Source organism: Columba livia, chromosome 3 (assembly GCF_036013475.1).
Source record: "Columba livia isolate bColLiv1 breed racing homer chromosome 3, bColLiv1.pat.W.v2, whole genome shotgun sequence".
Taxonomy (NCBI): domain Eukaryota; kingdom Metazoa; phylum Chordata; class Aves; order Columbiformes; family Columbidae; genus Columba; species Columba livia.
The window spans coordinates 16,874,664-16,896,465 of NC_088604.1; the positions used below are offsets into that span (position 1 = coordinate 16,874,664).

A 21,802-nucleotide genomic window follows, 5' to 3' on the forward strand; every position below is an offset into this window, starting at 1 on the left:
CAGGGAGGTAGTGGACTCGCTGTCCCTGGAGGTTTTTAAACTGAGATTGGACATGGCACTTAGTGCCATGATCTAGTAAACGGACTAGAGTTGGACCAAGGGTTGGACTTGATGGTCTCTGAGGCCTTTTCCAACCCAGTCAATTCTGTGATTCTGTGGTTCTCTGTAGCCGGTGCCACAGACAATCCCCAATTGTGCCAAAAAAACTGCACAAAACCTTGTAACGTTTTCTACTGAAGTAACTCGCGTGTACTGAGAGGAGAGCTGCAAACAATGTATGAGACACCGCTGTGCGTGAGAGGATGTGAGAGCTGAGACCCGCTCAGGGCCGGTATCACCCTAACGAGGGACTGCGGAGACACGAACCCCCTCCCCTCCCGGGGGGACGGGCCGCCTGTTCCCCCTCCAGGAGACCTGTAAGGGAGCCGTGGTGAGGATGCCCCGAGAGAGAAGCGCCTTTGGTAGAAGGAATGCTGTACGCAAGGCCCGATGCCGTCACAGCGCACCCGCAGTGACCGCCCTGAGGGCGGGCTGTCCCCACGGCCGCTCCGCAGCACCAAACCCCGCCAGGCCTCGCCTCCCGCCCCCGCCGCCCAACATGGCGGCCTCGTCCGCACCCACAATGCAGCGCGCGCAGCCGCCGCGCTTCCGGGTGCGGGCCCAGCAGGGCGGCGGGCCCGGCGCGGTGCGAGGGGCCGCGGGGCGGGCGGAGCGCCAGGTTTTTTTCGACCGGATGTGAGCGAGCGAGCGGGCGGACCATGAGGCTCCGACTGTGGCTGGTCCCTGCCCTAGTGTTGCTGTGGGGGCCAAGCGGGCTGGAGGCGCTGAGGCGCCCGCCGCGCCGGCAGCGCTACGGTGAGGGGCAGGGCGGGACCACGGCACCGCGGGGGGGAGGGGTGAGGGAGAGACCACTGCTGCGGGGGGAGGGGAAAGGGGCACGGTCGGCTGTGCTGAGGGGCAGCGGTGGGGTGGGGAGAGACCACTGCCCAGGGGCGGGGGGGAACGGAGAGACCACTGCCGAGGGGCGGGGGTAGGAGAGGGGCTCCCAGGTACCGAAAGGGAACAGTGGGCTGAGGGAGAGGGTACTGAGGGGTAGTGGAGGGGGAAACTGGGGAGACACCACTGCTGCGGGTCTGGGGGAGAGGGGCACACCCGCCTCTGCTATGGGGTACTGGTGGGGTAGTGTGTGGGGTATGGGGAGAGACCACTGCCGAGGGGAGGGGGGGATAGAGGGAGACCGCATCCATGGGGGGCACACCCGCCTCTGCCAAGGGGTAGCAGTGGGGGGATGAGGAGAGGGGTGTGGGGCACGGGAAGGAGCCGAGCCCCCTGTGGCCTGGCTGAGCACCCACCTGCAGGCCGGCCCGTGGCGATGAGCAAAGGCTGCTCTTGCTCCCCGGCCTGCCCTGGGTGGGTGGGTGTGCGCTGGGGAGCGCCCGGGCCACAGGGGACCCTGGAGGCCCCGACCCCTCCCGGTGTGGGGCTGATCCCCCTTCAGCTGAAGGCACCGCTGCTGGGTGGCGTTTGGGGGTTGTTGCTCTCTGCAGGGGTTGCAGAGGCCACTTTGTCTTCACACTCGAGCGCTGCTGAAGAGTTTTCCTCACAGGAGTTTGGGTTATATTAAGGCAAGATAATCATATAAATGGATTCCCTTCATAGTTCTGGCTGGAGAGTCAGCACTGCAGAGAGAGCCTGGAGCTGTTGGGTCTGAATGGGACTTGTAGAAAGCTTAACATGGAGGAGAACTGTTGCTTTATTTAACTTCTGTAAACTTAAGTTTTGCGTCTAAACTTTTATTTAAGAGTGAAGAAGTAACCAACTTCTGTTCGATAAGCAAAAGCATATCATTGAATTGGCAGAGGAGCTCTTATGAGAGGCCGTGGTCATGTCTGACCCAGTCAGCTGTCTTGTCTCCAGTTACCATGGCCGGTGGCAGCTGTGTCAAGTCTCAGTTCTTTGCTCAGCTTCCTCAGCAGGTTTCCCCACGGATGTCCAGGCTCACCTGCACCTAAGGTGCGCTCGTGGTGCTGTGCAGCGCTCGGCAGCCGGTGCCTGCAGGAGGCTGGGAAGGACGGGGTCCAGCGGTGGATGGAAGTGTAACCGAAACAGAACAGGCACAGTGTGGGCCTTCAGTGTCAGGCAGGTCAGGGAGCTCCTCAAACAGAGGTTGCACCTTGGGATGTCACATTTTTATGCCTTCTAAAGGACATATCTGCTATGAATTTGTGTAATCTTTATCTGATCGCTTGTGTATTCTTGGCCTCTGTACCACCATGCCTAGACTATGAGCTCTTCAATTTTATTAAATACTGCATGGAGGAAGAACTCTTTTATTTCCAAACTTTGACTATTTCTGTTGTCAGAAATGGTCAGTATGGAAGAATTATTAATTCTGTTCACACTTTTAGTGACTGACAGACCTATGTAATTTGTCTCTGTAATCCCCCCGCTTTTTTTGTATGGGAAATCCTAGTCTATATAATAGTTCTTATTATGGGAAAAAATTATTACTTTATTGGCCTTTTGTTACTTTTGTCTATGCACTTTCTATTTGTATCAGATTGTTATTTATTTGATATGTATGACGAGGACTGCAAGGCAGTGTGTGATACAAAGTACCATGGATGTATAGTGATGAATGCTTTTGGTTTTGTTTTCTTTTGGAGTAGTTTTTTGGCCTTTTTTTGTTGTTCAATAGTTACACTTTTTTTTTTTTAACGTGGTAATAACTATGCTGATATACTTTGCATAGATATTGTGAGGATTTATTTTCCTCGTGTCATTCCACACACTGAATTTCATCAAACATTTTGTTCTGTAATTCAGTAAACTAAATATATATAGAAGCATTTTGTGAGGGAGCTTGAAAAATCCAGGTGTGCTCCCTTAACTGTGTTACATTTATCCACACAGTTAATTCTTTCAGAATGCTGATACAGATGACACACTAGTTCCCTAGTATCTTATTTAGCCACAGGTCTAGTAATTCACACTCTCATTATTACTTGTTTGTCAGGTGGGGACGTGGAGCATGGTTGTTGATTAGGCACCTCAATGATACCTGGGGTGGAAATTGCTCTCACCACCTTTCAGGCCACCTGCAGCAAGACCAGTGGCACTGTACTTAAACACCACAATTAGTAGTTGGCCAATTTAGTTTTTTCAGTGCTTTATAGCTATTGGGTTAATACATTCATGACCTGTTGACTTACCACCCATTTTCTTGCCTTGCCCTAAACCCCATTTTTCTTGAGTCCTGGAGGCAGGTCTCTAGATTCATCCTGTCAAGAGAAGCTTTCAGGGATCTTTTGAGTCTCTGCAGTGAATGTTAAGGTCAATTATTTTCTTTCTTTTTGGTACTGACCTTTAAGATCTATTCTTGGAGTCATCTTTGCAGCTTGCTTGTTTTACAAGCCCTCTGATTATTTGGTTGTTTCTTTTGATACAATAAAATCTATTTCAAGTATTAGCTTTATGCCTTTTACAAGCTGCTCTTCAAAATATCTTTGCCTGCTCTGGTTGTATCTTCAGCTTTTGTTGGAGTTCTGTTGTCCTCATTTTACATACAGCTTGGTTTTCTTGAAATATCATCTTTTCCTTCTAATAACTTCAACTTTGCTATTTTGAGAGCTCTGTTTAACCACAGAGCTTGAGTTTTGTGAACCGAAATTAGATTTCTGGCAAGCAGTATCTTTAAGGAAGTTTCAAGGATTACCATTTTGTGATTTCTATTAAGAACTTTCTTGCCTCTTTCTCTAAAAGTTCAGCTTTTCAGGAAGGAAATATGATTACACAGTGAAAAATAGAATTTGACGAAGAATAGAATAAGAAGGTAAAAAGATGTTATGTGCGTAATTTCAGAACATTTCTCAGTTGAAGTAATCGTAGGGTGTGGTGCTCCAGCATCTGAACTGATCTAAATTGGGACTGCCACAATCGTAGCCTCAGCTTTCTGATCCCTTCCCCATTCCTGTGAGCACATTCATGGAGCGAAGCTGCCTGGGAGCTAATAGCTTCTTTTTTCCCATCGAGGGGTTGAATGTCTGCGTTCAGGTGTTTTCTGTTTGTGGAGTCTGCTCCCTGGCCTAGTTCACACTGTGACTGTCTATGTACTTGCCCCGTGTGCTGCGGGGTGGTAGTTCTTGTACTCAAGGTGAGGGATGACATCAACCCCAGTTTGTTGCCTTTAGATGACCGGGAAACAATGCTCTTTTTAATAACACTGACAGCAGGGATTAATTCCTGGGAGAAGTGTGACTCTGTTAGTCCAGACAATGACTGTTATTATAGTTTTTCCTCTGAAAAATTAATGTCAACTTAGAAAAAAATTCTCAGCTATTTATCTCTGAAGATAACCTTTCATAACTATTAAATATTAATGCTGTTTGTCTTGGAGCTCAGACATATCTGAATGATAACAGGGCTTAATGTACTTGAAAAGACAGCAGTGTAAATACCCAGTGTCAGTGCTATTGAATATATACACATATATATGTGTATATATATATCTAAATAACTGCTTGAATCTGTTTTACAGCACAGCGGTAGTGGTAGGGTGCTGCCACTAAGCCGTATGTATCCAGGATTGCCCAGAATAGAGTTTACATGTAAAATGTGACTTATACGCCACTGTTACCTGTTTTGAATTAGACCTTTTTATCACAAGCTAGTCAGGGAACTAAAAGAAATTAGATGTATCATCTGCCCAGGATAGGAAGAGCTCATTTGAATGGTGATCTTTTCCTACATGCTATATTGCGCTACTAAAATCTGAGGCAGGTAACCTGGGCTTGAATTGTTTTTCTTCCACGCTGCTCAGATACCAGGCAGACCTCAAACCAAACTGCATTGCCTGAAGAAATGACCCATTTGTAGAGGATGCATTCGCCCCCCCTGCCCCCCTTATAAATGGTTTATTAGAAACCTACAATGCATATCAAAATACTATAGTTTAAAAGTTCTTGAGTGAAAGAAACCCAAATGATAATGTTGTTGATGAATGAATTGAGGGATCTGAGTGGTACAGAGGGCAGCATAAGATCATTTGCAGTGAGTTTTGCATTGTGCTTCACAGCCCCCAAATCCATAGAGCCAGGATTTTAACCGGCTGCCGAAGAGTTAAGGGACTGGAAGTTGAGCTCAGTGTTGAGTGTGCAGTGAGATAACTAGTGACAAAATCCTTATGCAAGATTGAACTCTGTCCTTCTGGACTGAAGGATGTGTTGGAGGCTAAGGCAAGACCTAGGTAAGGGCCAAATTACTAATTTTCATACTGTAGTCTGCAATTTTTCTTACTGTTTCTTATCCCATGTTAATATCCTTTGAAGCAAGATTATTATTTTGGATTGAGCTGGTTTTGCACTTTGACTCCAAGCTGAAGGTTGAGTGTATATCTCATGTATGTCCCATGTGGAGGGGAATCTGAGAATGCAAAGCCTAATAGCACTGTGTGACACCTGCCTGGGATGCTGCAGGATTGTTTCAAAATAATTGCAGGAATTTGTAGATGTGGTGTTTCCGTAGGTGGTATTACAAGCTGGGTAGTAGAGTCCTCTGTACATTTTGTTTCCATATAAGCAGCAAATACTTCATGTTGACATGGCCTTACTGAGTGCAAATAATAAGTGTGATTTTTGTGTTGTGGATTGGTGGTCTGTTCTATGGAGGTACTTAATATCAAGGTTTTAAAGTACTCTTCTTAGGATTATTCTCTTTTGTTCATATGAATCAGTCAACGTTTCAATTTCTAACAACGACAACAAAAAAGTGGTAAAAGTAATTCCTGAGAGAAGTACTCAAGAAAGTGAAGAATGTCAACACTAGATTAAATTCTAATTATTAAGAATTACTCTTAACTATTGCAATATTTTTGTAATGGGAACATCATCAAATGCTCAGTGTGAGTTTGGTTTTCAATAGTGCCAATTTGGTCTGACCTCAAAGCAGCCAAAGAGTAAAATTCTTGTTTGCATTCAAGATGTGGGGTGGATTTGTTTTCTTATCCCCTCATTGTAAAAACAGACAACCCCCCCCTGCTGTTCATTGCTGATAGCAGCAGTGACTCATCTTGGTTTCGTGCTTCGGCTACTCTGGAATTTCTGTGTGTGTATGCAGAAGCCCAGTGTGGTTTTCTGCTCCGTGGCAGGAAGGGCCAAGCATGGAAACAAAGCCAGCCAGAGTTCTCCTGGTTGCGCTCTAACGTTACACCAGGATTTAATTATGCGTTTAGTAGTCAGTAGAGATTTATCTCTGAGATAGAAGTTTACATTTAACTTTGGTACAAACAGATTGATTCCCCTTCCCTCCCCCCCCCCAGTTTGATTAGAAACCGCGGGAGTCTGAGTTTGCCTGTTTCCCAGACTGACGAAGGAAGGCCCTTTGCTGTGTGTAATAAAAGGTTAACCAAGAACCAGGTTTCTTAAACAAAGAGCAGTACATTCTGCTGTTCTGTTCTGCAGATTTCATTTGCTGCAATCCAACTTGCTTGTTTTGGGCATATCGGGCAACCCTCTCCATGGCTCTGATGGGCTTCCTGATGTCTTTTGTTCTTGCAGTATATGTGACCGTACTGCTTGCCAGACGGCAGCTTGTGTGCTTTTTAGCCCATATTTGTAACTTGTGCTCTGCATCTCTTCTCAGTATCCATCCTTGTCTTCCTGTGCTGCTCTTAATATGCATTATTAGTACATTTTTTTCCTCCCCAGTACTTGCATTTTTAACCTAGGTTGGTACACGGTCTAGGAGGTGGAAGGGAAGGGGGCTGTGTTACGCAGGGAGGCACCTGTAGCTGCCACCCACTCGATGCTGATCCATAATTACTGAGGTGTTGAAGAAGAACACAGTCGCCCTTGCATTCCCTGGCTTCCTTTCTCGCCTTTCAGACTGTTACTGAAATTGGAAAGTTCTGCCCCTCACTACCTGTGACATGCCTTGAATTTTGGAAGGCCGTGGTCTGAGTGAGTCCAAAGTCGTAACCACAAGGAGAAGGGATGCAGTCGAATGGGGAGAAGGGGTTGGTCTCAGAAGTGTAGCCCAGATAGTTGTTATTCTCTACCTAGAATCAGCTCCACTCAATTATTTTGTGACACAGCAGGATCTTGTGGTGTGGTGTCCAAGCACAGTAGTGAGGCTGACAGCTTTTGAGAGCCAGACAGATGATCTCTTTCCAGAGGAGACTACATCCTGTGACTTGGCTGATCTTGTCTGCAGGATATATAAAGACATGTGATTTTTAGGAGATTTTTTTTTTTTGGTGCATTGAGTCATATGATGCTGTTCTGGTTTGAGATGAGACTGTATTGCCCTTGTTTCACTTTGAATGTGAGGATATTAACTCAGGGCGCTTCCTTATTTTTTATAATGTTGATATTTGAGCAGGATATTGCATTCTGTTTTTTTTTTTTTTTCTCAAGAGTGCTTTCTGCTTTCACTAATAGAACAGACTGAGTTACTAAATAACACAGGGCTGACAGAATAAATATTTTTCCTCACTGGTCCCTATTTAAGTTTTGTTTTAGTGAAGGAGAAAATTTGCAAGGTTGAAAGTGAAGTAACATGTAGTAGCCATTGAGGGTATTCAGCTGTATGTAGAGCTACCAGAAAGAGCAGTTTAATTATCTGTACAGCTTCTGCTAGACAGAATTTGCACCCTTAAGGAAATATTTGCACTGTCTAGAATCATGTCTATTTTACTATAGGGAAAAAACTGTGATGTATCACTGGGCACTTCTCAACATGTGGTAAGTACAGAGTAGTTTACCCTGTGTAACTGCAGGAAAAATATATCATGAAGTAGCTGGTAGACAGTAAATCGGCAGCCTGCCTCACCTCCCAGTGCGTGGTCTGTGTAACCGTACCCCGAGGCTTTGTCTGTGCTGCCTTGTGACTAACTGAATTTGGGCACCTTGTTTTCTCCCGTGGTTTAGCAAGTTTGGTGCAGCTGGGACCGAGTCAAAAGCATGCCCTTTAAAACATTCAGCAATGCTGATGTGACTGGCCGTTCTTACTAACAGGTTTGTCTAGAAATGTGATTAAACAGTGTAAACCTTTGTCTTTCTACAGTTTATAAGCAGGCTGACATAAATTCAGTTCTTGCTTTGAACGTGTTTCTCACACAAGTTCTTCTGTTCGAGAATATTCAATAAGGAAAACAGCAGCCGCTCTTTGCTGGAAACAAGTAAACACAATTTATCTAAACTGTTAAAAGCATGGGCTGTTTAGCGTGGGATAAGTGTTTCAATTCACTTAGTTTTCCGTCTTTGGCAATGACTCTGTACCAGATGTACTGGAGAAGGATGTAACAGCACGTGTTATGAGCTGTTACGGAACAGCTTTCCCACAGATGGATCTTCTCAATGTGTCCTCTTCATCAACAGTCTCCTAAATGCAGTGTAAACTGTTCAGAGAAGGTACCTGTGCACATGTGGAGATGGCTGCAGCACCTCCTGCCTGGTGAAGACTGTTTGTGTGCCCAGTTGAGATAGGAATACATTGAGGTATGAATATATTGACCTTCTCTGTTAGCACTCCCTGGAATGGTGCTCCAGACGATCCCACGATATCGCAGCCGGTATCCGGCTGTTACCACAAACATGAGGGCAGCTGTTTTATGTAGGGTGATGGCAACTTGTTCACATGGTTAAGGTTGGAAAGACTCCAGTCTGTGTTTCCTGGTCCAAATTCTGACTGGGGCTGTGAATTATATTTGAAGTTACTATATTTGGTTACTTTAATTAAAATATTTTTATGTATGAAGAGTAACTTAATTTGAAGAATAATTAAAGAAATAATAACAATGAAGTATATGGAGCCCTTCAACCATTAAGTCACTCCTCAGCTGCATCAGAAAAATTGTTATTAGTTAGCTGCTCACAAGCTTTTGTGAAGCATTTGATATCCATTGAAAACCAGCTTGTGATCAGCGCTGGGGTTGGAATCAATGAGTGCCACACATTATACAGGCTGGAGCCCTTTTTCAGACTTGGCAGTGATGATGATTTAACAGTCACACAGCAAACTCCTCCCCAGGCCTGTTTGCTGTTCTTGCTCTAGTGATACTCTGTGTATTTGTCATCTCATTCTAGTGCCTTTTGACAGGAGATTTATTTCTGCTTTTATTCCCTTTGGGATGGTTGGAGCAATAACTGCAATAATGCCTGTAAACCCCTCTGATGCTGTTGTGGTCATTTTTAAATCCTGAAAGTAATATTTTTAAATATTGTTGGATCTTGTGTTTGTATCTTCTGGATTAAAACTTCATGCTTCTAGATAGGCTTAACCTTTCTATAAATAAAGCAGTTCAAAAGAATGCTTATGAAATCTTGAGTTGCCACATTTCCTTGCTGCTTTCGGGGCAGGAGACTGGATGTGAGATCATGGGAATTCACTGTTCTGCTTATGATGGCAGAGCTGGTTGGAGAAGGATGCCCTTGGTATTTGAATTGGTAGCTGAGCACTTGAAGAGAAGCCTCCTCTTTTAAAAAATATGGTGTGGCCTTCGACTTGGTGAGCTAAGCTGTTGCCCACCATGTTCTTGAGCTCTTTGCTGTTGGAATAGCCAGCTGCAATGTGTACTGGCCCATCATTTACTTATTCTATAAGAAACTTTCCTGTGTCTTCTAAGTTGCCTAGTCTAGTGGCATTAGTCTTTTAGCCTTGAAACAAGGTGGAAGAAAAGGAGGAAGATGGTGAGTTCAAAGCTGGGGGCAGCGGTAAAGTCACTGCTGTGGGTTTCTTCTGTTTCTTCATCTTTGTCACCGATGTTCCTTCCCTGTTTCTTTTACCCGAGATGTGTATGTTCTGGTGAGGTCCCCCCACTCAGGGGAGAAGGTGCAGTGAGGTGAAGGCTGGTGATCATAAAGAAATGTTTGGGATAACAGGATGAAATTAAGGTGTCCTTCTCAAAAGAGAGAGGAATGTAGAAATCTAGGAGGGGCTGGAAGGGAAGGAAATTCAGGAAAAAGGTTTGGGAAGAGCTGAGTTGGCTCTTGAAGCCCATGGGAAGTGGGTCTTGGACCGTAGTGAAGATAATGAGGAAGGAATGCCAGAAAGATTATTAAACTTGAACAAAGATTAGTCAAGTATATGCTTGCTGTGGCTCCCATCCACAGACTGCTGTACAGTTGGACTCCGTACAGTTCTGCATTTTGTTTAAAATAATGACAGTTCATCTTTCATTTTCAGTAAGCCATGACTATGGACTCATTTTTCAGTTCGTAAATTTTACAGAAAAAATTTGGTTTGAGTGTTGCCAATATGGTTTTTCCACATCTATCTGATACCTGAATTGGTTCACAGATTTATGTCTAGCAGCAGCATGTCTTAAGTCTTCAGTTATGTCTCAAGTAAAATTAAAAGCAAACAAATTTAGGAAGGGTAAGAGGAAATACAAACAAGTGCATTCTTGTTTCAGGGTTACAGGAACTAGGAGTGTCCTGTGTTTCATTTGTTACTTTAACAGAATCATCTTAGTCATCTTTACCAACTCAGTAAGTCTTGTTCTTACTACCCTTCCCATGTCTCTGTGGGGCATTTCCAGGAGGGTGTTTGTGTGCGTTGCAGTGGAGCAGGACTTCTGAAGTGCTCCTTGCCTACCAAATAAAAAAATATCTCATTTCTTTAGCAGACTTTTCAGTTTTCTTGCCATGAAACCGAGATTTTGTCTGGCTGTAGTGGCAGCTGCATCTTGCTCTTTGGCAGGACCTTCCCCTGGTTCTGGGCTGTATTTTGCAAGCAGAGGTGGAAGGGGGCAGGAGGAGTAATGTTTGCAGCTGGGTTGTGCCTCTTGGGCAGACCACCTTGTGCTTGACATGTTCTGGTGTTGGCAAGTCCCCAAGCAGCGCAGCGGTGGTACCACACCTCTCCTGATTCATGGCCCACATACCACATGAACCAACGTTTGCAATCCCACATATCAACATTGACCTTAATTGAGGGATCTGCTCTAGTGGAGTGTGTTGAAAGAATCTCAGGTTTAATTAAGAGTTGAGGACTAGACAGTGGGATGAGTTGGGGCTTTTTTCGGAATTTATTTTCCATACCCTCCTCTCTGGTGGTTCTGTATGAGGGCCATTACCAGACCATAAGTAATGAAAAGGCATGTTTTGGGGGTGTTTAGGGGTTTGCTCGCTGGGTGGCTCAGTGAACCAGCTGTGCAGCATGCAGCAGGCTAAGGATTCACGCGCTGTCTGACGTGCAGCAGCTGGGCACGGAATGGGGGCAAAAAACCCACAACATGATGGAAGTTGGTAGAAACTTACCTTTGCATATCACCCGAAACGCATGGTAATCGATTGCAGGTGCTCTCGACCTGTGGGCTGTAAACAGAAATCAGGAAATTGCAACTGTGCAGCCCTTTCTGTGTTGCTCAACGGCCAGGGAGCGGCAGCTGGGGAGGGAGAGCCTGGGGCGCTGCTGGGTGGCTGCTGCAGTAGGAGGCAGCCCTGTCACCCCTCCGTCACTTTGCCAGGAGGTCTGATCGGGGCCAAGAAGGCTCTGAGGGTCATCTTTACTTCTGCAGCTCCCTCACCTCCAGTGTACACAAGCACCTGTGTGCATATATGCTGGTGGTTATATCTCTCCACCCAACCCCTTGCAAAAGAAAAAGCAAGGTGCTTGCCTTGGCCCAAACCATGCCTGTTCTTAAGGGCTTTCTTGGGCTTTAGAGGGATGTATTTGGGGATAAATTATGGTACTGAGTGTCGGGTTAAAAAAAAAAAATCGGGAGCTATAGCAGTCTAGATTTCAAGTTGGCAGTCTCAGCTTGTTGCACAAGAGACAGTAAAACTCAGCTTACTAGTGGTGCTCCTTACTTAAAAGTCCAATAAAACACGTGAGGTTACTTAGCTGGGTGGTGTAAGGTGGTGATCAGGGGCTCTGGAGAAGTAGAAGGTTGTCTTTGCTGGTGAAAGCCCACTTTTGTAGCTATCCTGTCTGGTTTAGAAGCACAACTGGAAATGGGGGGTAAAAGAAGGAGTGGTGTGTTTTGTTTGTTTGTTTTTTAAATAAAGAATGACTGGATGAGCACTTCTGCTTCTTGTAACAAAACACAGCTGACTCCTCATTTGGTGCAGTGGAAAGAGTGAACACATCTGGCAGAGAAGGAAGATGGTCGTGTGGGGATAAGGGCCTTTATTTATGGCTGTAAATAGTAAATGAGTTGATGAGCACTCGTGGTAGCAAAGGTGGTTGTCAGGTGTGCTGCTGGGTGGTGGGTGCTCTGGAGAGGAGGCGTGTGGATGGGTGCTCCTGGAGAAGGGATGCCTGGCAAAGCAGCAGGAGACTTTAGCAGCAAGAGTCCAGCACTGTTTGCAGCCGGCATTGTGCACTTGTTAATGGTGGAAGCATCAGCAGAATATTGACCTGAATTTGCGTGCTGCTCCCCGCAGGGGTTCAGGCTGTTTCTCTCTCTCTGAACAAGTATTCATGTTCTGAGTTGGGAAATCAAAGGATTTTTGGGAAACCACGATATCTGGAGGTACCTAATATGAGGTGCCTCAGTTATTTCTGATTGATTATGCTACACAGGCATCTGTTTTCTGGCTACTGTTGGGCAGAAAGGTAATAAATGCAGTCCTGTTCTGGAATGAATTTGGTAGAAGTTTCCAAAATTAAATTACTTTCTTTCTCAGACTCAGATGGAGACCAGCAGGTGAGGAGGAGAGTGATTGCCTCCTGAAAACTGGGGACTTTCTCTCCCATTTATTTTCCAGGGGCAGCCAGGGAGGGCATTAGCTTTGCACAGCTGTGGCAGTAGAAGTGATGAGTTTGTTGCTCAAAAATTGCTATAAGAAGTGAACTAAATTGTTTGTTTGCATCTCTCAGATCATGCCTCGTCTCGCACTATGATTGCTACTTGCCTACACAAAATGCACCTTAATAGAAGTGTACAACAGTTACCCTAAAATTAGAGCAAACTGTGGTCTTGCCATTGAATTAAGAGGCTCTGTTTTGTGTGTGTATTGGTGGAGAGTCTCTTGAAACTAAAATGTTCGGTTTTGTTCTTCCAGATGCAGTTGAGTCCATGCTTTCCAACTACGACATCCTCTCTCAGTCGAGCATCCAGCAACACTCACTGAAGAAGAGGGACCTCCAGCCAGAGACGCATGTAGAGAGGCTCTTAAGCTTTTCAGCCCTGCAGAGGTAATTAAATCATAAGCAACGAAATAGCATATTTTCCTTCAGTTTGTGATGAATAATGCACAGTTCCAAACCCAGTAATACTATCTTGTATTCTGTCATGACTGGCCAGTTCTTCTCAGTTAGTGATCTCCATGGTTATATGACTTCAGAGAGGCTCAGATGAAACAGAAAAATAAGTTGCATTGTATTACTCTGCTGAGGTGGCAGTGATTTCAGATTTCTTTTGCTTTGCTCGTTACTTTTATGTAGATTACTTCCACTGATATGTTTGAATCCCACTTACACCTCTTTTGGCAATGTCGTACTTCTTGACTGTCCTCTGGTTCTTGAAAATCTCTGCCTTCCGTTTGGGGAGTGTGTGTGGTGTGTTGCCCAAGAGATTTACTGTATGTTTTTGTATGGAGGTTTAATCCTTTTCATACTGAGTGTAAATGTCCCATTCAATAGAACGTAGAAAAGAGCAGGCATGAAGGTTGTAGGGATTTTATTGTGAGTGTCAAAAAAGTGCCTTACAGGTATTTGAGTACTGAAATTGTGAATCTGAAATGGGGGAGCAGGGTGAGAAAGAATAATGTGGGGAATAACCTAATGAAATTTAACAAGGGAAAGTGTAGAGTCCTGCATCTGGGCAGGAACAACCCCAGGTTCCAGTATAGGTTGGGAAATTACATATTGGAGAGCAGTGTAGAGGGAAGGGACCTGGGGGTCCTGGTGGACAGCAGGATGACCACGAGCCAGCACTGTGCCCTTGTGGCCAGGAAGGCCAACGGCATCCTGGGGTATATTAGAAGGGGGGTGGCTAGTAGGTCGGGAGAGGTCCTCCTTCCCCTCTACTCCGCCCTGGTGAGACCACATCTGGAATATTGTGTCCCGTTCTGGGCCCCTCAGTTCCAGAAGGACAGGGAACTGCTGGAGAGGGTCCAGCGTAGGGCAGCGAAGATGATTAAGGGAGTGGAGCACCTCCCTTATGAGGAAAGGCTGAGGGAGCTGGGGCTCTTTAGTTTGGAGAAGAGGAGACTGAGGGGTGACCTCATTAATGTTTATAAATATATAAAGGGTGAGTGCCATGAGGATGGAGCCAGGCTCTTCTCGGTGGCCAACAATGATAGGACAAGGGGTAATGGGATCAAGCTGGAACACAAGAGGTTCCGCTTAAATTTGAGAAAAAACTTCTTCTCAGTGAGGGTGACAGACACTGGAACAGGCTGCCCAGGGGGGTTGTGGAGTCTCCTTCTCTGGAGACATTCAAAACCCGCCTGGACATGTTCCTGTGTGACCTCACCTAGGCGTTCCTGCTCCAGCAGGGGGATTGGACTAGATGATCTTTTGAGGTCCCTTCCAATCCCAAACATACTGGAATACTGTGATACTGTGAACAAGTGTAGGGTGATTTTTGTTCATCTGACATCTTTGTCTGCTGTGGTCTCATGTGTCTTCCCCATCTGTCATCCACAACTACAGCTGTCATGCAAGTTGTTGGGCATGTTTTTTTAATCCCTAAATGTTTGGAGGGGGTGATTTGTAAATATAAAAGGTTAATGGGATCAAATGTCTGTCTGTCCCTGCTTTGCACTGCATCATATACCCTAACTTTATGGTGAGGTTGCAATACTGCCAGTGATAATTACAGAATAATTGTAGAGTGGCATAGCAAAAATCTTTGACCCAAAGCCCACATAAACCAAGAGCACATGAGGCTCCTTCCAGAGAAGATTCTTTACTTACTTCTTGGGATAGTCTTCAGGTTTTGTGATGATATATCATAAAAATCTACAAAGTTCAGATGTCTGTTTATGGTCTTCTGACTGTATTATTTCAGAAAATAAGAACCTTAAGGTAATTTAATTTAAAATAGATGAACAAGTTCCTTGGTCTGATTTTCGTCAGAGTTACCAGTTACTGGTTTTGCTTTACTGCAAAGGTGCATCATGAGCAAACTGTGACTGTTTTGGATTTTGGGGTTTATTTTCTACTTTTTAAGTTAAACATTTTTTACTCTGAAAATATTTACAGTTATGAATTACACAGTATGTGTTTTTGTAGCCTGCTTATCAGAATTAATGCTTTCTAAATTATTTTGGACTATCAGTAAAATGGAGGCTGGATGTATCTGTTACGTGCATACTTTGCTTAAAAGTAAATGGAAGTAAATTCTTTTACAGGCACTTTAAATTGTACTTAACTGCAACTGCTGAACACTTTTCAGAAAAATTTCAAGCATTAATTGTGGATGGTGAAGGCAAGGAAAAGGAGTATCGTGTTCAATGGCAGGACTTTTTCACTGGACATGTCGTTGGTTAGTATGGACTAGACTGTGTCAGTGCTGAGAAATCACAGCTTTGCACGAGTCTCTTGGCCAAAGTAAATGGTGTATTGTCCTCATTTTTATCAAATAAACAAATACACTTGATTCTCATGCCCCTTGGGTTTTCTGGTTTTGTTTTTGTGGAATTCTTGTGATGGGTTTTGGGGGATTTCTTTTTTTGGTTTGATGGCTGTTTGGGTTTTTTTGAGCTATTGCACCAAGGTTCTAAGATAGGACTCTTCTGTTTAATTTGGCAGAACACAAAGGTATAATTTACTCAAGCGGCAGCTTGTGACGTTTGGGTTTTTTTTTTTTTGTTGTTTAAATAATGATGGTGGCTTTAATTCCAACTGGAATGTAGGACTTGAATGTTCCTTGTCCCAGAACACACAGCTCGGATATTATAGTTAGTGGTGATACCGTATTGCCCAAATTGTATTAAGACTTTTAGATGGTTGTTTGCAGAGTACTTTTCTTTACAGAAGGGATCTCTTGCTCCACTTTAGTCCAACACTGATGCTTTTGCTAAGTTGTTCTGAATTTTACACAGCCTTTGTGATGTGATGAAAGTCTTTTCCACTGGAATGCAACACCTTCTGCAAAATCATCAATGAATTCTGAGGCTTGATGACTATGACCATTGAGAAGTTAAGGTGGGGGGAGTGCTAGTTCATTTCACTTTTTCTTTGGACGGGACAGTATAGTGTTCTTAGGGACTGAGGAAGGTAATCTAGCTTGAAGATTAAAAGCAGTTAAAAAGACCCCAAACAAACAGCATCTTTGTGGAAGTGGATGCAAATAAAGCTGAATTAATTTATTTTTCCTTGCTTATGTTAAAGGAGAGCATAATTCCAAGGTTGTGGCACATATTGGGAATGAGGACTTTACAGTAAGAATCAATACTGATGGAGAAGAATACAATATAGAGGTACGCTTTGCTGTTGAAAGCAATATTCAAACAATCATCTCTTTTCCCTGTGAGTATTTCTCTTTCTAGCTAGTCACATTGACAGCTCTGTAGCTCAGAATAGACTTGGTGGTGGTGGTTTTGGTGTGAGTAGGGAGGAGGTAGAGAAATGTGAAACCAATTTGACTTTTGCAAGTGTTGAGTTTTATTAGCGAATGACATTCTCTGATATTTGCATGTTTTAGATACATCATGGAGAAGGTATGCTTTAAACAGGCAAGGGTTTTAGAAACAGAAATGGTATAATGTTAGTAATTAGTGTTGATCATATCCTCTAGAATAACAAACTGTGCTGCCATCTGATCAGAGCTGAGGTCTGTTGAGCTTTCTGAAATTTTGGCTGTGTCTACGTCTTGGAATTTTTCCCATTCTTAGAGCTTTATTTCAAAATCTGGTATCTTTCTCTGCTTCCTTGTTTCTGTTTTTCACTGTTTTCATTGCTTGTGTTATCTTAACTATTGGTTTAAAAGAAATATTCAGCAAGTATATAATTAGAGACTATCCTAATGAGTTGTTCAGTGCAGTATATTCCCAGGCACAAGCTGTATTAGAATAGCTGAATAATAGTAATTACAGCTGAGTGTTATATGGATATTGCAATTGTCTTCAAAACCAAGAATATGCAGAATTATGGGTAAACCGGAGACATCCAGTCATGGTAAAGTATGAAAATGTGGTTGGAATACCCAAACTGCAGTGCTTGTGTTTTGCCTTAAGAGCAGATAGTAGCCATTTGGTTGTGGTTTAAAGCATTTTTGTGTTTGTGGTCTGAAGCAATGTAAGCACATCTCAGTTCCCCAGGCCGCCAGCCCCTTAGCTCCTCGCTGACTGTGTCTGTACAGCTAAAAAAGAACGGGCAGTGGCTCGGAGGCTCCAGCTTGCCCGCACTGCTGAGCTGTTGGCATCCCAGGGTCAGCTTTGGCCCCACACCAGCCCTGGATCAGATAATGCCCGTGTGCAGGCAGAGACCGTGTATGCCATAGACCGTTCCCAAAAGGCAGCACGGACAAAGCCTCTCGGTCATTGCCTTCCTTTGCTTTCACAGTCCTCTTGCAATGTTCAGAAAGGCTGTGGACCTTCGTATAAACCCCTGGTTCCTCACGCCTTGACCTAGGACGCAAAACATGTGCCCTCAGTTTCCCAGTGTAGACACAGGGCTGCAGCACCAGCATAGCCTTTGCGTTGCAGGACCTTTTTGCCGTGAACAAAAAGCACAGTACGCTAAATAATAGCATTGGATAAAAAAAAAAAAATCATCAGTATGCATCTTCTGTGGGAATTCGGAAAACTGTGTGACTTCGTGGTTTTCTTGTTTTCTTTGCTTTTGGAGAAATTTTCATGCTTATAAGTGACTTGTGTAGCTGTTGAATGTTGAAGAGCCTGCCTTCTGCTGTGAAGACTGCATTCTGCTGTGCACTTAGATATCGTGTGTTACCTGCCAGCTCCTGTGCATTTGTTAGCATCGCCTAAGCATCTCCTCCCTGGCTGTGCCTGTCTTCAGACTGTTATGGAGGGAGTGGAGAAGCCTGAGGTGCTTCCTCCCCTTGCTCGTGGTCTGGAAAGGAAGAAAAATTCTGTCTCTTCTACAGCCTTGTCAGGTGGCGGCTGCTGCTCTGTTGAGATTATTTTAGTGTTTTGGATGCCTGTGCAGCATGAAAGAATTGAAATAATTTGGCTTTCTCAGGGATGTTGTTGTATCAGTATTGCTGTGGGTGAAATTATTGTGGTCTAAGGTATTTGTGTGTGTACACATAGAACTGGAGATTGGGTGCTAATAAATATAATTTTTTACTTATATAGGCTTAGGTCTTTGCATTCACTGTGTTCCTATCTAATTGCATTTCTGTTTTGTGCTGTCAGCCACTGTGGAGATTTGTAGATGATGTGCAAGATGAAAGACTACTAGTCTACAGATCTGAAGATATTAAAGATGTCTCACGATTGCAGTCCCCCAAAGTGTGTGGTTATTTAAAGCTGAATGAAGAAGAACTGTTGCCAAAAGGACTGGAAGAGAGGACACAAAATGAAGGTGAGTGTTGTCTGTACTTAGGGAGAGCAGCATATTTGAAATGAATAATTTTGGTTGGAAGAGACCCTCAAGGTCATTGAGTCCAACAGTTAACCCAACACTGGCACTAAACCATGTCCCGGAGAACCTTATCTACATATCTTTTAAACCTCTCCAGGGGTGGTGACTCTGCCACTTCCCTGGGTAGCCTGTTCCAATGCCTCTCAACCCTTTCTGTGAACAGTTTTTTCCTAATATCCAATCTGAACCTTCCCTGGCAAAACTTGAGGCCGTTTCCTCTCATTCTGTCACTTGCTACTAGGGAAAAGAGACCAACACCCTCCATGCTACAACCTCCTTTCAGGTAGTTGTAGACAGCAATAAGGTCTCCCCTCAACCTTCTTTTCTCCAGACTAAACAGCTCCAAGTTCCCTCAGCTGCTCCTCATAAGACTTGTGCTCCAGACCCTTCAGCAGCTTCATTGCCCTTCTCTGAACTTGAATAACTGTTGAATAACTCAATTTTGCTACTATACATTCCTTTCTTTACAGTATGTTTGAGGACCATTATGAAGACAAAATTTAAGAATAGTTATTATAAAAACATACAACAACAAACCCCCAAAACTAAACATCTCCATTCTCCCCCGAAAAATTCAACTAAACTCTTGTTCATGTTTTAGATAAGGATAATAGACACAGCAGTGGCAGTTTTACAGAATGTGTATTTAATTATATTTAAAATGTTCACATTAGCAAGCGTCCATCGGAAGAAAAGAGCTGTTACAGAGAACTCTAAAAACACGTGCAAGATGTTGGTAGTGGCAGATCATCGTTTTTTCAAGTATATGGGCCGTGGGGAAGAAAGTACTACTATAAACTATTTGGTAAGTAAATATAGTCTGTTACAATTTACTGAAGTAAATGGAGTAAAAAAATAAGAGTGATTGAGTACTTAAAACAACAGATTATACTACTTTTCTACATCATATGTATTTACTTCATGGTTGTGTATGCTTTTAACCTGGAGAAGTGTTAAATCATGCTTTAAAAGTATTTTTCTAATGGTGATACTGTAGTTAAGTAGCCTTCAAGTTTCATTTATAAACCAATCCCTCCCCTTCATGTACTTCTTGTGGCTGTGCTATTTTCTGCCTAAGAAATTTGTTTCTTCCAGTCAGAGCTTTAGAATCTCCTGGATTTTGAGTTCTACTCCAAATGATCCAAGCATCTTTAAAGTTCAAGCATTTTTAAAGCTCATGTGAGAAGCAAAAGCAACTTGTATAGGGTTTTGGGTTTGTGTGAGGTTGGTTTGTTTGTTTGTTTTCCCCAAATTCTTCCAGGATTCTCTGTCCAGAACAATAAAGTTGAAGCAGGCGCTGTAAACAATTTGTTTGGTTGTACATGGATGTTGTGGTTAACTCTGGCAGGCAGCTCAGCCCCACACAGCCACTCGCCCACTCCTCCCCGGTAGACTGGGGGAGAGAATCAGGAGGGTAAAGGTGAGACAGCTCATGGGTTGAGGTGAAAACGGTTTAATAGGTAAAGCAAAATAAGGAATTAATTCTCTGCTTCCCATGAGCAGGCAGGTGTTCAGCCATCCTCAGGAAAGCAGGGCTCTATCACATGTACTGGTTACAAGCCAAAACCAGTACAATGGGGTTCTCTACCTGACAAGTTTTTGTGAAATAAAACACCTGTCCACAGCCTTTCAGCAGCAGTGGAGACTGTAGGTTTGGAGATTCAAGATAAAACCAAATGAAACTGATTTTGGAGGCCTGTTGTTTATCATGAGTCTTTTTCTGAGCCTGAATCTTTGACATGCCAATCACTCCCTTCTGCCTTTGGCTTTTTGACCTTTCTGTCCCCAGAAATGTTTACACTCCCCAGGTAACAGAGCCTCAATTCCTGCATTAGCAGAGATGCTCTTATCTCTGCGTGTGACACAGGACTCTTCCAGGCTCACCTACCCTTGTGTTTCCTGGGTAGATGTGTACTGTAAACAGCACAGTGGCTGGAAAACTAAAGCATAAACTACTACCCATGGGTTCTGAATGTCACTTTCCATTGTGAGCAAGTTTGATGGTTTATATTTAGCAGAAGGTGATTTTTAAGATGATGAGAACAGCTTGAAAAGGGAGGTGTTGATAGTGAGCACTGAAGAGAGACACTCTGGAACCTTGTGGTTGAACCATAATGAGGAAAATAATAGGTTTTTGGCTGCAAGAGGGAAGCAGGCTCAGGGGTCAGTTAAGCTAGTTAAGCATCAGTAAAAACAACTCCCTCCTCTACCCTTCCCCTCAAAGGAACCTGGAAAACTAGTGTATGAACAAAGCATTTCCCCAAATGTCTTGTTCTTAATATTACCGTTCTTCTACTACACAAATGAAAGTGATAAATGGGGAAGCTTGTACTGCTTTTTTATGACGGAAAATTTTCGGAGATATTTGATAACTCTCTTTGGATCCACGTGCTGTTGTTTTTGGATCGGTGAGTACGTCTGTTATGTTATGTGAGGTTCAGTTTTAATTTGAAGTGAATGTTTCTAGATAAGTATGTCGCAGCTTCTCTGAGTGTCTTGAACTTAATTACATGAAAGCTTGGAACTAAATAGCTTATTTTTGTTTCTACGTAGATTGAATTGATAGACAGAGTAGATGACATCTACCGAAATACTTCCTGGGACAATGGAGCCTTCAATGGGTACGGCATACAGATAGAGCAGGTATTTGCTGAACTATGCAAAGCATTTTTAATTTAAAGGATAAGAACATGTTTTGGATGTTAAGGTTTCTGATTATTTTGTCTGGATTAGAGCTAAAATAATCAAATCCCACATTATTAACTCTAACCAGGAGCAGGGTGAAATAGCATCTTTCCAGAGGTGGTGGTAATGATTTGACACAGTGTACCCATTTTCAGTTCATTGCAACTTTTGAGATGGGAGTTTGCAGGAAGAATCTTTCTATATTAACTTCAATTTAAAGGTGTTTTTTCCAGAATGTGAGCAATTCTTGTTTCTCTCAGACATACTGTTATGCACATATTTAATGTGTGTGTCTGTGACTGGTGCTTAGCTTACAAAGCCTGAGTGGATTCCGAACACAGATGAAAAAAGCACAAATCCTGCCTGAAAAGCTTTAATAACTCCCCTTAGACATCACAACGTCATGATAGTGTAGAGGTGGGTATAGGGTGACCACAGGAGGTGCAGTGACTACAATTTATATGATGGCTCCTCAAAGTTAGTGCACAGAATCCGGGAAAGGTCATTAAAAGGAAGAGGAATCCTTTGGCTTGGAGTACTGCAAGAGCTGTGATGTGGAGCATGGGGTCTCATGGTACAAGCTAGAGGCCCTTTCCTGGAAAAAGGTCTGCAGGAA

General features: G+C 43.6%; 1 protein-coding gene across 3 annotated transcripts in view; it reads left to right on the forward strand.

The window, feature by feature from the left end:
* Positions 1-612: 612 nt before the first annotated feature.
* The window catches only part of ADAM17 (ADAM metallopeptidase domain 17), a 37,459-nt gene continuing 16,269 nt past the window's right edge, over positions 613-21,802 (forward strand). Inside the window, exons 1-7 of one of the 3 annotated variants that reach the window (XM_065059551.1) lie at positions 613-855; positions 13,008-13,140; positions 15,303-15,436; positions 16,285-16,373; positions 18,273-18,441; positions 19,176-19,306; positions 21,055-21,144. In XM_065059551.1, the coding sequence (XP_064915623.1) occupies positions 759-855; positions 13,008-13,140; positions 15,303-15,436; positions 16,285-16,373; positions 18,273-18,441; positions 19,176-19,306; positions 21,055-21,144 (843 nt within the window). In that variant the 5' untranslated portion in view covers positions 613-758. Of the gene's footprint in view, positions 856-13,007; positions 13,141-15,302; positions 15,437-16,284; positions 16,374-16,401; positions 16,423-18,272; positions 18,442-19,175; positions 19,307-21,054; positions 21,145-21,802 lie in introns of those variants that run through there. The other 2 variants (XM_065059554.1, XM_065059553.1) reach the window with 2 other exon arrangements.